The sequence below is a fragment of the Scleropages formosus genome, chromosome 19 (assembly GCF_900964775.1).
Source record: "Scleropages formosus chromosome 19, fSclFor1.1, whole genome shotgun sequence".
NCBI classification, from domain to species: domain Eukaryota; kingdom Metazoa; phylum Chordata; class Actinopteri; order Osteoglossiformes; family Osteoglossidae; genus Scleropages; species Scleropages formosus.
The window spans coordinates 2,363,466-2,379,752 of record NC_041824.1 but is presented as its reverse complement, the minus strand read 5'-3'; the positions used below and the strand labels follow the sequence as shown (position 1 = coordinate 2,379,752).

The following is a 16,287-nucleotide window of genomic DNA, read 5'->3' as shown; positions in this document are numbered from 1 at the left end:
CTCAGAAGAATGATGCCCACAGGCACGACGTTGCTCTGCCATTGTCCTGCCTTATCTGTGGAGGGAGAACAAGGCAAAAAGCGTGGGCTTTAAGGGCTTTCATGCTTTCATAAGTCTCCCTGCTGCCCACTGAACCCTTCTGACCAATTATGGAATCACAGCTCAAGGATTCAATTCCATCTGAATCCGAAAGTCCCAGATAATGAATATCTTTTTTTTAGAACCCGCAGATAACTTAATTTTCCATCATTATCCATCTTCCCTAACCTCCCTCTTTTTTTATGTGCTGATTTGTGTCTTGGCCACACTGGTTAACCACATCTCCACCCATGGTCTGTTTCCTTGGCTCTAATGAATCTGCCTATGGATTTACATCTAAATATAAAATTTGCAGCCATCAGCCCTTGAGGTGGTCGCGCTGTCAGGTGGAGAGGAGTAATTTACATCCTTCCTGAGAATGAAAAAGAATGCCTGGGAAAGCTTTACGTGTTCAGGGAGAGCCCAGGGCTGATCTCCCTTTCAGGAGCCCTTTCGCTCTGTCCAGTGCTCCATACATCAAAGTGATGCATTTTCTGTGCAAAGCTGCCCTGCGAATGGCTCAGTCCCTCTCGACAACTTCCACAATGGCTCAGCGAGACTGCGGAGTCGCCCCGTCTCTGTGAAAGTCACACAGGGAATGGCACTGCCTGTGATCCAGAGCTTATGGTAAGCAGCGTGACCACAGTGGCTTCGGAATGTAATTGAGAATGCTGGCATGCTGTCAGCCAAAGAGCTTCTTACTCAAGCAAGTATTCCTCCCTGACAAGGGATTGTTTAAGGCCTGTTCCTCAACTTGGCTGTCGTTGCTACATAACAGTCACTATATGTGCAGTAACAAACAATTCAAATGTAGACATGCGTCGCTTAACGACAGGGATACATTCTGAGAAATGCATCGTTAGGCCATTTCGTCATTGTGCGAACATCACAGAGTGTACTTATGCACACCTAGATGATAGAGCCTCGATCACAGAGTGTACTTATACACACCTAGATGGTGAGGATCATAGAGAATATTGGTGGTCTTTGTAGCTCGAGTAGATTGTTGAGGTGTTCGGTTGTTCGCCGAGCTTGGCATTTAGGTTGCAAACACTTCATCACCAGTCAAGGTGACATCATCAGTGCACAAGTTGTGTGATTTATGTTTGGATGCTTTCTCCTTTATATATGGTTTGATGGGTGGGATTGCCTGAAGCTTGTACGTGATTGGTTGGTTTCATGTGACCTTGAGCACAAGCAGTTTTTCTGACTTCTGACTGGTCGGTTCCTGGTTTCAAACCGGAACCGGTTCGATACTGGTTAGGTCCTCATTGGTCCTTGCATCGTATTGGCTCGTAGATGGGGTCCAGTTCAATATGTTTGTTTATGGAATTGACCTAGATGGTATAGCCTTGATCATAGAGTGTACTTTTACACACCTAGATGATATAGCCTCGATCACAGAGTGCACTTGTACAAACCTAGATGGTATAGCCTCGATGCAGTCAAGAGACACGGTAAACACTGGATTTATGACACTGCTGCTGAAGTAACACAACATGCTGTTTTACAGTACACTTTTTTATGAGTAGGAAGAGTACACTAAAATAGCGATAAAAAGTACAGTATAGTAAATACATACAGCATTGCACTACGATGTTAAGAATTTTTCAGCTCCATTATAGTCTTATGGGACCACCATCGTATATGTGGTCAGTCGTTAAGCAGAACGTCGTTAAGCGGCGCATGGCTGTAGCCAGCTTTAAACGGCACCGTGTATAGCAACAATTATGATCGGATGGATTATAGATGAAAGTGCAAAGCCAAAAATGGACGATCACCTGCAGGGGAAGCACGCTGTTATATTTAAACTCTGACTCAAAATGCTCCTGCCATCTTCGGGGTTTATAAAATATTGCCCAAGAGCTCATCAAAATCGCACAAGGCTTTTCTGAGAAACGGATTAATGATACTCTCTTCTGCCATTCTTCTACAACCTCTTAATGGGAGCAGCAATGATTCGAAAACATTGCACATCAACAGGCCATGCAGGGGAGCATATTGATGCAAGATTTGCTCCCTGGTTGTTTGTAGTGAACTGAACAAGTGATCACTTCAAAGTTCAGGGACAGCAGGAAGTGCAGTGACCAAAGCTGCTGCTTTGCAGTTGATGGACCTTCTGATGTGGTGCCCTTGAACGAGTGCTTACCTCGAATTTTGTAGCGGTGAATAACAAAGGGTCACGTAATCAACACCAGGGATCTCCTTAAGAAAACGTCTCAAGCATCCTGTAAGGGTTCTGGGGATCTTTTTTTGCCCAGGCAACTGCACGTGGAACATCCTGAAAGGTAAGGGCCCTTCCTGGACGAATAAAACCCTCAAGAAAGAGCAAGAGCAGGAGAACGTGCCCATTCCACACTTACGGTGGAGCATGTGTGAACCTCCAGCAGGGAAGGTGAAAATAGAGCCAGCTAAGGTTACTGTCTTGTAAATACCCATGTAATGAACTGCCATGGTGAATCTGATGGGTGAGAAAGAGACTTCATAGCGAATGTGGGTAAATCTGTGGTCTTCACTATGCAGGCCATGTGCTCTGTTTCCAGGCATGCTTTCCTTCAGTGCCTTATTTTTTTCCCGCCACCACCTCACTTTCTAATTATTTTAAAACACAAGCCTTACAGTTGCATATGGTATTGGCTGCACATCCAGGTTCATTTAAATATTTTTCACATAAAAACTGAGGGAAATATTCACATCAAGCTGCCGTAAGCTAATATAATATAAATGTTAATGAAGATTCGTGCGGTGAGTCTGGGAGATGAATATTTTGCAATATAGCAAATGTACTTTTTTTGATAAAAAAATTGGATACTGCTCTACCCTTCACAAGTCTTCTTTTTTCCTTTGTTATCTGAAAGTTTGCCAGCAGCCAGGAAGGTAAACAAAATAAGATGCAGAGGAGAAACAGACAGATAATGGAGAGGACACACACGCCTGGAGAATATTGGGGTCGGGGGGGGGGGGGGGTCACATTGGCCACACGTCTGTTTACATTCTGTTCAACAGTTTTAATTTGCTTTCAAATCTTCCTCATTAGTGTTTTTCAGATTCATAATCGCTTTATTTACCATTATCACAATTGCACTCCCCAAACATTTGCATGTTGCCTGAGCTAACGCTTTACACTTGAGTGCACTTGCAGCCTTGGCACACTCAGAGCGGACGGATAATTCAGTTATGGCGAAATTTTGTTTTGATTGGATTCGCCTCACTATTTGGACAAATGAGAAAGTCTTAAAAAAAGTTAATTTGATATTAGCCAGTGATTTTTAATTTCAGTTATTTGTTTTGAACATGAGGTATGTGTTCTGCATCCCAATATTCAGTGCACATCGCACTGACTCACAGGAACCTGTGCTTCGCCAATAGCTAAGAATGCATGCGTTTCTACCATTAACGCAAGAGCTCTGATAATTAACACTAATTAATGACCACAGCAATATAATGAACACCTGAAAAAGTGTATACTTCAGCAGCTCCTAATGCCTTAGGATTTAATTCAGCCCTCAAACTGTGACTTGGCTTTAAATTTTAAAAAGGAATAGAGAGTTCTTAAATGTTATTTCTTTTAGTTTTCAACCAAAATTAATGCAAATGCTTGTGTAGGTGATAATTCCTTATTTTTTATGTTCTGCATTCAAAGAGTAGGAGGAATAAATACGGTGAGAATTCCTGGCAGCATGGGCAAGGTAAGCTTTTTACCATTCTTATCCATGTCCAAAAAGAGGTTTTTTTTTTTCCTTTCCTGTACAAATTCTATATTATTCATCCTTTTTCTCAACAGCGTGCAGACTACACAAGAAGTGGGATTTTGAAAATGGTCTTCTGGATACCTCAACAATGGTATGATCTAGTAAATCTGAACATTTCATTGGAAATGTGAAATTAGCTGTGCTGTGTCTCTGCGTGTGTGACCGTGTGTGTTTGGGTGGATGGACTTTGCTTTAACTTATTCAGTAAAACCACCAGACAGATTCGAAAAATTAGGCAGCTGTGAGAAGCCCTGACAGTTTCAGTGATCTAGTAACATCCAATTATTCAGCTGTATTTCAAGACATCCTGTCATCCTGTCTTACCTCCATGTACTTTCCAAGGTTAGATAAGGGGTTGCTGAAATTTTATTGGATGACTGAATATACCTTAATTCCTGTGTCAAGTATTTTTTTTTCCTGTTTGAAGAATGAAAATGACAGTCTCTTTCTGTAAAGCGCAATGTTATCTTCTGCATTACTTTGCTGGATTCTTTCTTTTTGAAAAGGGGTCAGTGGGGTTAGGAAAGAAAGGCGTTCAGGATTCATTCACAGGTTAAGTTAACTTGAGAAAAGAAAGAGAAAAAGATCTGATAAAGCTAGAACGAATTAATTTATTTTTTTTTGGTTAAACTTCTACTTATTTATTCTATTTTCATCAATCACTTGTCCAGTGCAGGGTCTCAGTGTTTCTCTATCCTGGAAACATTGCGCACAAAATAGGGAACCCCATGGGCAGGACATCAGTCAGTTGTGTAACTAATATTTCATTACCTTTTATTAACCTGAAGCAACATTAATATTGTTTCCTTTTAATTTTCGGAAATTAAAAAAAAAAAAAAAAATCTACACAAGTGTGTTATGTTCAGGTACCGAAGTGTATTGGAGGATCAAACGAGAAGAAAGCATTAAAAAAAACTGTGACCAAGGACACAACAAAACTGCAATGAGGACTGGAGGGAGATATCACATAAACATGTTAAACATTTCAAGCACTTTATTATGTATAGAATAGAAACACATAACAGTAGACAGGTATCTTTTCAACATATTCTTACTCGGTAGTTTCTGCAAAAGTCTCAGATGTAGCTATAATTAAAAAAAAAAATTAAAAAAAATCACTGAATGAAATCGGTCCTGCAGAGCTGCATTCTGTGATTGAGACCTGTCACAAACTGTTTTTTAAAATTAATTTTGTACCTTTTGCTTATTTTAAAACATGTGAAGTGTTATTTCAAATTTATACTAAAATAAATTCATTTTGCCATTTCAACCATTTGCAACTCCAGTCAGTAAATAAGCGCCGTTGCCAGCAGCATTGTGGTCCCTAACACTTGTGCAGACCGCACAGTAACTGTACTTAAATTGTATGTTATGGTAGAACATAACTGCTAAATCCTAGTGAATTTCAGAAATGTTCATCACTGACTTTGTCCCAAAAGCGATGCAATTAAAAATTGGTCCTACGTCACCTTTAGTCATTTTATCCTTCTGTCTCTTTTTGAAAAAATAATTACATTATATGTAACACCTGCTGTTTGTATGCTTGTGCAGTTTTTCTTAATAAACTAGTGTAAAAAAAAAGATCTAATTCAGGTGTAGTTTCATTAACAATTTGAGCAGAATTTCACAATCAACAACCAGGATGCACAGCTTTTTTTTTCCTACAGACCATGGAAAACACACTGAAAACAGAAGTTATTGCTTTTTATTTGTTCTTGGCTAGCTCTGTGTTTTTTTTTTTTTTTTTTTTTTTTTGGAAAAAAAGAAAAAAAAAAAAAGATTGCACAGACCTAATGGGTAATACCAATAAGAGATGACTATATGGCTATATAAATAAACAAACACCAACACAGGTACATCCAGAGATCTTTAATTGCATTTTTGTTCTGTGCAATGGAGCCTAGAGCCATATGACGGTTGCAACAAATATAAATAAAGTACATCTGAACAATTAACATGCTCGTCATAAAAAATAGTTTTACAAAAAGTTTACATTTCTATACAATATTTTTCTTTTTTTTCAATTAAATGTTTTACTTGGGCTTTTTATAAACCTGTTTTCTAACACTTGCAAATGAGTACATCAAATTTAGTTGAGAGCTTGAAGAACCATTGTGTGTGTTATATTCAGGAAGCAATAAGAAAAACAAACAAATGTTTACTTTTTTCCATGACGCAAAAGAATTTTATTTTTGAAAGTACGACAGAAATCTGTGTGTTTTTTGTCCCCCCCCCCCATCTTTTCTATTGTACTTTCTTTGTGAGGGAATTTCACAACAGTAATGACTAAATCTATTGAATATTCCAGAACCTTCTTCAGGGGAAGTATTGCCATACAAAAATAGAGAGCTCAATAAATGAAAGCCTTCAGAAACATGATTGCAGTTATAGTTAAACAACAAAACAAACAGTGTGGGACTGGAGACAGATGTTTTTCGACATATTCTTCTCCCCAATACAAGGAACAGACTTGACTACACGTTCACTGCCATTTGCTGACATTTCAACTTTAATCCTCACGACACAGAAAAAGCAAGAGTAACATCAACTCTGGATTGTGCTATCAAACTGTTTTGAACGTTTAACTGTGAAAATGAATCAAAGTGACCATATTTGTAACTGCCACTGTGTCCTTTCGCTCCAAGCCACTTGACTGTGCTGGAGGGAGCTGTTAACCTCTTTAAACACCAGATTCAAATAAGAGCTCTTTTTAAATAATCCCGTCACACCGAGGCATCAAATCAAACCGGCTCTAGCAGGCATGGTACAGAGCCGATATTTGTTAGGCCCACAGAGGTTCATGTTTTTTGGCATCTCTCCCTGAACTGTGACACTGTGTGTCCTGCTTCGTACCCTACCCAGCGACCACAGAGATGACGTACTGTAGGTGATGAGCATCTTTATGTGACAGAGAGAAACTGTTGGCCAGCGAGTCCCGTATCATTTAGGTCAGGGTTAGGCTTAATAAAGCTCATATAATTGCATTTTGGCACAGGTCAGGGTGTCATGAGCATCACACATTGAATAATTCCAGTCTTGGACAGTGTTGCCTCACGAATGATTTAGGGGAAAAACTGGCCTTGATCACTTAAACATGTATAAACACCCACAATATGAAGGTGCCTCAACACTGAAAAACAGCACTGTAACGCTTCTTATTTAACTTAGGAACATGTAATGGGTTAAAAAAGTACATAAAACATTGCTATATTAATGGATCAGAATGCAGATGAAGAGCTGCAAAGGTGTCATGAACCCAACAATGAAAAAGACACATTTGATAAAAGACAACAATATACTTCATATAAACCCTTTGTATAAAGCACTGGTATGCATTGTATGCCATACACAAAATTTACACTCTTAGTGATCACTGAGGTGACTTTTTGCCTCTCCGTACTCTCCGAACAAAGATGAGCTATTCAAATTTTGTTTTTCAAGTGCCTTCATGACTGAATGGTTTTCTTTTAATTACAAATAAATTACAATGGAGTGCAACCCGGATTTGCTTGGGGAAATCTAACGACGTTCTAAGGGTGAACACAGCTCAGTCACTGCACGCAGGCCTCTTGGGGGCCATGAAACATTTCTGAAGAAGGAGAAGATGAATGAATTTTCTTAATTTTTTTTTCCCTTCCCAGAACTTGCCTTTCTTTTCCCCGGGACTGTGCGCCCCCCTCTTAGGTGGCGCTGTTTTCGTCTTCCACAAGTCGCGGTTCTGATTCCTCCCTGAGGAGTAAAACACAAGTGTTGTGAGTTGAATTTTAGCATTTACATTTATTCATTCAGCTCATGCTTTTCTCCAGAGTGACTTACAGCGTTAAGCTACTTACAATTATTTACCCATTTATATACCTGGGTAATTTTACTGGAGCAATGTAGGGTAAGTAGCTTGCTCAAGGGTAGAGAAGCTGGAGGTGGGATTCAAACCTACGACCTTTTAGTGAAAAGGTGGCAGCTCTAGCCATTCTGCCTGAATGCCCGAGAACAGTAGTGGCGAGGCCCCTCACGCTCTCCGACAGCTTTGCACACAGCAGGATATTCACTGCGGTGGCTGTAAGCGGACCGCTCCGTTCAAGGTTACAATGGCTGTCTTGGACCAGCAAATTAAAACCACAGCTGTCAAGTGTCACATTCATTGCGCTAATCTGTCTGTCACAATTTACAGATTCCTGAGGGCATTCTGCTTCTTAGACCCCTGAATGAGGCTCAGGGTGACCAAAATGTTTGATTTTCAGTTTTCAAGAATGGCAGGATGCCACATGTCTCAGTAAGAAGGCCATATGCGACATCTGGGTATTTTGTGTAAAAGCATCATACAAACTTTTAGAAGGGAACATATGGAAAATAACACTGGAAACGGATGTTTCTGAATGTTTCGTGTGTGTGTGTCAAAGCTAGAAAATGTGACATAACTTGCGGAGTGTTCTCCAGATCTCTGTGCAGAGATAGCGCAACAGCAAGAAATTGAGCGGGGGAGCTCAGTATGTCACAGAGATGTCCCCAAATAAGTTTGTGAGAGACGAGAGGAGCATAAGAATTTACGGTGTGAAATGCACTGAGCAAAAGAACAATCCGCCAAAAGAAATTCACACATCTCGGCAGGTGCAGAGATCCATCAGATGTTTTGCGCAACCTAAACATTTAAGGATTCAGTTAGGAAACTGGAACTCGCTAGTAATTATAGCACAGGGGTAGTTCATTTGCTGACTTGAAATGGCCTGTTAACCTGCCACTGGGATGCGGGAAAATGTTAGCCTGTTAATTAAAAAAATAACACGATGAGAATAGAACAGGGCACTGGCAATTACACTCTTAAATGCAGTGTTGAAAGCTTCGGTTAGGCTGGGTCAATATGCAACCGCACACCCAGAATACAACCTAAACCATCTTACTGGTCATCATATTATTGGGATAACAATGCAGGAGGGGTGATGTTCTTAAGAAATGCAGTGGATCATAACAAATAATAAAAAAAAGCTGCATTGTTATGTATAACCCAGCTGGAAATGGTGGTATACAAACAGCACAGGGCAAATGACCCTGCACATAATGGTGAAACATAGTAATGACAATAGTTTGCAATAGAGCAAGATAGGTGGAAACGTTGCAGCATGTCTTCCCACCAACTGTGATGCAGCACTGGGTTCCTTTTTACCCAGAATTCTTTTAAATTTACAGTACACACACACACACACACACACACACACACACACATTTTCTGAACCGCTTGTCCCATGCGGGGTCGCGGGGAACCGGAGCCTGCCCGGCAACGTAGGGCATAAGGCCGGAGGGGGAGGGGACACACCCAGGACGGGACAACAGTCTGTCGCAAGGCACCCCAAGCGGGACTCGAACCCCAGACCCACTGGAGAGCAGGACCCAGTCCAACCCGCAGCGCCACCGCGCCCCCCTAAATGTACAGTATTTAAATTAAATTAATTGAGCCACAATAAGCTCCAACAACACCTTAAAGATATGATTTTTCCAAGACTAAGCACATGTTCCTAGTTTCCTAAAGTGAAAGTGGCAACAGCTCCAGTGCCTCTAGACTGAGTTCTCCTTATTAATGTAGCCTCAGCTCAGGAGACCTCATGAATAAAGTCCCGCCACCTCAATGAATGGGCTGCCGGCGATCCGTGTGCTTCATTAACCAGACCCAGCGAGGCGGCGGACGTGGAGAAGCTTCTCCTCTCAGCACTGCGGAGTCATGGCCCTCTCCCCAAAATTCAATTAGAGGAATGAGGTTTGTGACGCCGACGGTTCCGGACCATCGAGCCTGGTCGCCTGCCTCTGCCACTGCCATATTTTGTCCAGTTAATCCAAAGCAAAAAAGTTATGCATTTTAATTTGGTTTTGTCAAATATTCAGTTTGCTCATGTGTTAAAGTTAACTTTATGACCGTTCTTTGTCTCAAGTCAAGATTTGAAGCGGAAACAGGACTTTTGTTTTACCGGACCTTCACAGAGAAAGCTTTTCTAGCCTTTGCAGTCATCAAATGTGCAGTAGCTTTTCATAACTCTGAAGTATTATTATTGGCTCAGAAGCATTACAATTCTTATTACACACATGGTGCTATTTACATTTTTTCCCATTTAGCTGACACTTTTCTCCAAAGCAACTTACAATGTTAAGGTTACAATTATTTACCCATTTATACAGCTGGGTAATTTTACTGGAGCAATTCAGGGTAAGTACCTTGCTCAAGGGTACTACAGCCAAAGGCAAGGCTCAAACCTGCAACCTTTGGGTCCAAAGGCAGTTGTTCTAACCACTATGCTACATCATCTATATGAAATTTATCTACATATTTTCTTGTAAACACTAACACAAAGTGGTACACAGATAAGATGTCAGGAAGCAGTAGTTTAAAGCAAACGCACATTATTTGCCCCTTGAAGAACCCCACTGAGCTATGTTTGTGAACAGGACACAAACACCAACGTGGCAAAGATTCTACTTTTTGTTGTGTGCTCAGCTCCATCAGGGTAATGATGTCACTTTCTCGGTCGATCTCATTACTGAAGTGACATTTCGAATGCTTTCAGGGTCATCAGTGGCAGTAACGCTGAAACATTGCTGCCGACTTCGATGAGACTATGTCGCTTGATGGAAGAGACTTTTAATAGGTTTCCCCACAGGGTGAGAAAAACATATTTCAAATGGAATATACTGCCTTTTTATGCAAATTGTTATGCCATGACTCATGCGGCAACAGAAAATATGGTATGTGTGTCACTTCATGTAATAAGCAACCCCTGGACAAAAAAAGAAATTATGTCAATATTCTCAAGTTGTACTTCACTTTAAATTCCTTGATCTCTAAAGGTCTATAAGCACAGTCAGTGACTAACTGTAACAACAAATGTAATTGGTGTAACTACTTTACATATATTTGTTGTCATGGGAATGACTGCTGAAATAAAAAGGATGGCAATGAAATTGAAAGCGTTTACCTTTATTCAGTTGTCTATGTCTGATACATGGTTCTCTATCTGAAAGAAAAAAAAAAAATCTATTAATAAAATCAAGAACTTATTTTATACAGCTTACATTCTTACAGTTAAGTTTATATGACTAAGAAATCTAAGAATATAACCTGAGTAATTTCTATGAACTCCCACAAGGCTGTCAAACTCCACTCACCACAGGCTATGGGATTATGTTGATTTTCACAATAATTTATTGTTCTGTTCATTTAAATGTTACTTTGTTTCTCCGTTGTTTCAGACGAACATGAGGAAATTCAGTACTACAAGAACGAAAACCCAGAAGGACTGAAGTTTTATGTCCTGACCATCTAGGACCTAGTGATGATCAGGGTTTGGATTTCCATCTCCCTTGTTCCTTCAATTTACCGACTACTTTAAAGCCATAAACTGGACTCTTGTTTCAAATACTCAGTCCCATACTGTAGAACTACATTTTTGCTGCCTTTGTTCCAACATCTTGCAGTGGTTTCATTCAGTGGGTCTATGCCACTGTCCTCATTGGCCTTGGTCCTATTTTCACCGCCGAGGCATCTATTTCGTTCGTTTCGTCTGCACGCCACACAAAATCGGCCTCTGCAGCGAAGCACCCATTGCTTTGTCACAAGCACTTTCTCGCTCTGTCACTCTCCATTGCGGTTTGCAGTATCACCCTATCTGTTCTGTGCTGCTTGATCACTGCTCTTTGTTTCCAGATGCGATTGTTCTACATGGTCAGTGCCATTTTCGATTTGGACTCGCTTTTCAATGTGACAGCTTCCTCATTCTGTCAGCCCTTCATCTCTCAATTCTTTAGCGTTCCATTTGTTTTCATATCCAGTAAAGAATCACTATTTGCCAATTATCTTGCATCGATAGTTTAATTATAATTGTAGTTTGCTTTGATTCCTTTAGTCACCATTGCTGTGCTTTGTTAAAAACATCCTGAGACAGAGCCACAGCAGGAACCACTATGTTGAAAGTCAGCAGTCCATAGCAGGTGCAGAGAAAAACATGTAAAGAAGTTTAGGCTAAAAATTATTTTCTTAGACTGCAATCTGATCTCTTTCTCAATGTCTTTGACCTTGACTTGTCTCGACGTCTCCAACAGAAACTGTCATCTATTACCGAGGACATAAGGCCATGTCATCTACCACCTCTGTGGTTTTACATTGTCATAAATGTCAGCCCGTTAAGTATTTTTTCCTTTCAAAATAAACTGAGCTCATTGCATGTTTAAATCTTGATGTGCCCCCTTATTTAATCTATTCCTTTCAGATTTTCGTCCTCTGCTAACACTTTCACCGACTCCTTCTTTCAATCCTCCCTGTTTCCTCCTTTGGCTTTTCAGCTTTGTCTCCAGCTCCAATCTCCTCCCACCTCCTGGTTCAGGCACACCACGGACTTGTTTCTATGCGGTGCTCTCTTGTTTTTAATTAACGTGCATGACGAGATGGCAGTCGCCTCAGCCCTGGCGACAGGACAGTGGGAGGCTGTCAGCACAGGTCCCCTCGCCACTCAGTTATGTGGAACTTGAGCTCTTTGGTTCAGGCTGCATGAATAATGCTGGAACATTAAAACGAGTCCTCCAGTCAAAACGGATCATTTGAAACGGTATATGACACATATCTGACACACACACAATGTTGGGCTGTTTCTGAAGTGGGGTGTTTGAAAATGAGCTCTGTTCTCAAACTCCTGTAGAATCCTGCCCACCAGCACCGACTTGAAAATATAGGTTGGTTTACATATGACGGAGGTCACACATACAAATATGCATCTGAAGTGGTTTAGTACCTTTTCTGGAAAACATGTTTCCAGCAGTAAGAACCCAGAAGATGCCTATAAGTACAGCACAAGCATGATGCCAATCTACTGCATAGACATTAAGACACTTTTCCTAACAAGCACACATCACAGAATCACACTGAAAAGTTTAACCGAAATTCGAACTCTGAGACAGATGGTGACTCCGGCGATGTGGGCCTCAGCACCAGGTCATTGCTGCCTTCTTCATCGTAGTCATCCTCTCCTCCATCAGTCATCTCTCCGGTCTCTGTATCCAGTGCTCCCTCGCCTGCCTCCTCCGCAGAGTTTTCTGCCATCTCTGATATCGATTCCTCATGGAGAGATTCACAGGTATCCTCATACTTCCTCTGAACCTCTGAATGGCAGGAAGCACAGAAAGTGAGGGAGGCTGGATTCAGTCAAATTTCTAAACATGCAAGAAATCTGAAATTAAGATGTCTAACTTTTGGATGCCTATAATTTTGTCGTCTATTGTAAGTGAAGTAATAGGGCTGCAGTAAGATTTCATTATGTTCCATTTCTTTTGATGCCCTTTCAAAGCTTTTTCGCCTTTAATTTTGACTAATACTCTTATACTTGTATGCTTTAATTTTTATATATAGGAAAGTCTTTTGGTCTTTGTTTAAACCAATAAGAATAGTGCAGATAAAATGCAATATTAGTTATTATTCTTGCTATATTACTAAACTATTGTAAGCACCCATTCACCAGACTTGTTTGGCAACTATCGCTAATAAGATTGTGACCTTTCAATTCTTTGTGGTTTCAGGCTGTCTGGCATCTGTTCCGTTCTTAAAACCTTCATATTTCTTATCCAGTTACTGTCCCAACCACCTGATGACGCCTGTGCATCGAGTTGCTTCTCGTCCAGTCATTAGCCCAGCCCTCCCTCTCCCTTACCAGACTCCACCCGCTGCTGCTTCTCAATCTTCTCCAGCCTGCCCAGCAAGGAGTCGATCTTGGTTTTAATCTGCGTCAGCTCCCGCTTGATGGTCTGCAGCTGGTCTGTCTTAACTGCAAGCGCACAAGCAGAGCAACAGTCTAAATTAATCCTTTACTTTTACCTTTTTCATACGCTTCATGGAAACATTGTCAGACACCACAAAAATGGCTTAATTACATAAACTGCCATTGTTATGCCAACTCTGTATATCCATAGAGAATTCTGACAGAAATAAAAGCATTTCATGTTCTTTGTTTTATCAAAATGAAATTAATTTACACCAGAGGTACACAACCAATTTAAATATATGCAAAATTAGGTTCTTCTGTACTCAGTCACAACACAATTGGACAGTCATTTTAACAATGCAGAATGAGGGACTATCTTGTTTCTGAAGGGCAGAGTAAATTTGGAGTACACGAGCAGAAAAAGTGTTGGAAAATGATGGAACATCCAAGTGTGAGAACAGGCAGACTCTTGGGTGTATCTACTGTGTGGGTGTTGGTCTCCTTCCAACTGTGCAGAAGGGAAGCATACATCTTCAGTGGAGTAAGGTGGAAATAGTGAACAAGTGGAGACATAGTATTTTGTAAAAGCGCACATTCATATTACAGCTCAATCAAACTATTATGATTTTCCTTGTACCCCCCCCCCCCCAAAAAAAAAAAAAATCCTACTCTGCAAAACATTCATGAACACAGTTTGAAGAATGAGCATTTCAGAACTTAAGGAAAACAGAAGTAGGGTCCAAGAAAGACTGAACTTTGTCAGCAACAGCTTCATTTCTAATGCTACAACACAAGCTAGACAGTTTCTCATATTGTACTAATTTTTCTTAGCTATACTTAAAATGTGTCTGCTTTGTATGTTATTAATGTGTAAGAACTGCTGTTGGTTTTTTTAAATGGAAAGCAAGGATAGAACTTTTAAAAACTGTTGTAGATCAGTGGAAAGGATTTCACTGAGTAGGGTAGTAGTTATTGCTGACACTCCACAAGTTCGAAAATTTGCCTTGTCTTTTCCCGTTTGTAGAGTTTGCTTGGTTTCAGCAGCAGAACTGAGAGACTCTGAACAATAACCAGTAGGCTGTACATTCTGTTACAGTATTAATGCGGCATAAATGCACTCAATCCAGCTATAGTGTACATTAAATGAACAACGTCAGCGATATTCACCTTGACAATTTATTACACCCGAACTTTCCACTGCTGACTGAAAATGGGATGCATTTGTGTGCAGCCTAAAGCAAGAAAATTCTGGTTTAAACACGGAGTGGTAGTGCAGACTCCCAACTGAACTAATAAGGTTTGGTTGCCCTGGATACGCCCGACCACTCCGACACCTGGTAAATAATGTAGGGCTTTGGGGCGAGACAAACTCCACCCTGTGTTTAAGTAGTAATACACTTGTGCTCGTCAGCATATACCTTTATCACTATTGCATGTACTACACCACATATCAAGCTTTCCAGCATGTTGGACAGAAAATACTTATTTGCATGTTAATACTGTGCATTAGTTTAGCAATTCTCAAAACATATAACATGGTAACAAAAATGTTACTTGACTGCAGCAACTGTCAAAGACCAAAATCACTCATTACCGCCTGTTCCAAAATGAGCTTTGACACCAATATATTCTGCACGCTGGGTTGTGACACCATTCCTGCCCCATTCTGGGTGAGACACCGTATGTGGTTCTATTCCATTATGTCTCATACACAATTTTTTCCTCACAGCTGCTTTCAACTGCGTGTCAGTCAATTCCCCAATGTGTCTTGTTGCTCTGAATGCTAGTATCCCAGTGCTCTGAATGGTAATACCACACTTGGCCAATAACCTTCTGACTTATGGATCCAGACCCTCTGATGGGCTTCAGGCAACATTCAATGTAAATGTTCACATGTATCACATGTTCATCTAGAAGAAAAGGAAGGAAGGGAGAAGGGGGAGAGAAAAAAAAAAAAAAAAAAAAAAAAAAACTGGACAAAACTGGTAGTAAATTTAAACTAATGCAACTTCCATTTTCCGCTCCAAAGTTTTTAAATACTTGTTGTTCTCCAAAATTATTTTTATATGGTTACACATCACATAATTTTAAGCAATCATTTAAAAAATGCTAAACAAACTGCCACTACATACATTTCAGACCCTCACAAATAAAAGGGGGCACCAAGTTCACAAGCCTGGGTATTTGTTGAGAGGCAATTTAGCTCTCAATCAGTTCCAGTAAAGACTGTGCTGTATTTAACAAAAAACATTTTGTCACCTCAAAGGGAACACAAAAGCTGCTAGCCCTTCCTCCTGTTTCTTCTGGCTTTCTGCATCTCTTTCACTGTCGTTCTCTTTCCCTCTCCTCCTCTATCTTTGACTTATCTCACTCTGATTGCAGGCTTGGTGGCAGAGACACACGTGTAGACATGCGCACAAATAATCGCCAGCAATGCAACAAATTCACACTCAGTAAAATCTGACAAATGCGCAGACACACACACACACACACACACACACACACAGAGGATGTGTGTTATTTCAGCATCGGCTCTTTTTGTCTGAGGTGATCCGCTTACTGTTGACTGGCGATAAGGACTGGAGGGAGGCCACTAAGTTATCAGTAACTTCAGGACCTTTCCTACTGTTTTGCCAGTAGACCCAGGGGAACAGCAGGAAAGGAGTAATCCTACATTATCTCCATGTCTGTGAAAAGTCTTTTATGGCTGAATCCTCAAAAAAACAAAG

At 40.5% G+C, this 16,287-nt stretch overlaps 1 protein-coding gene across 5 annotated transcripts in view; it reads right to left on the bottom strand.

The window, feature by feature from the left end:
• Positions 1–6,053: 6,053 nt before the first annotated feature.
• Positions 6,054–16,287, bottom strand: part of LOC108927556 (RNA-binding Raly-like protein) — a 120,392-nt gene continuing 110,158 nt past the window's right edge. For 2 of the 5 annotated variants that reach the window (XM_018740953.2, XM_029246516.1), the window contains exons 6-9: positions 13,508–13,621; positions 12,793–12,962; positions 10,787–10,825; positions 6,054–7,559 (exon numbers count right to left, since the gene is read on the bottom strand). In XM_018740953.2, the coding sequence (XP_018596469.1) occupies positions 10,793–10,825; positions 12,793–12,962; positions 13,508–13,621 (317 nt within the window). In that variant the 3' untranslated portion in view covers positions 6,054–7,559; positions 10,787–10,792. Of the gene's footprint in view, positions 7,560–10,786; positions 10,826–12,739; positions 12,963–13,507; positions 13,622–16,287 lie in introns of those variants that run through there. The other 3 variants (XM_018740950.2, XM_018740951.1, XM_018740952.2) reach the window with 2 other exon arrangements.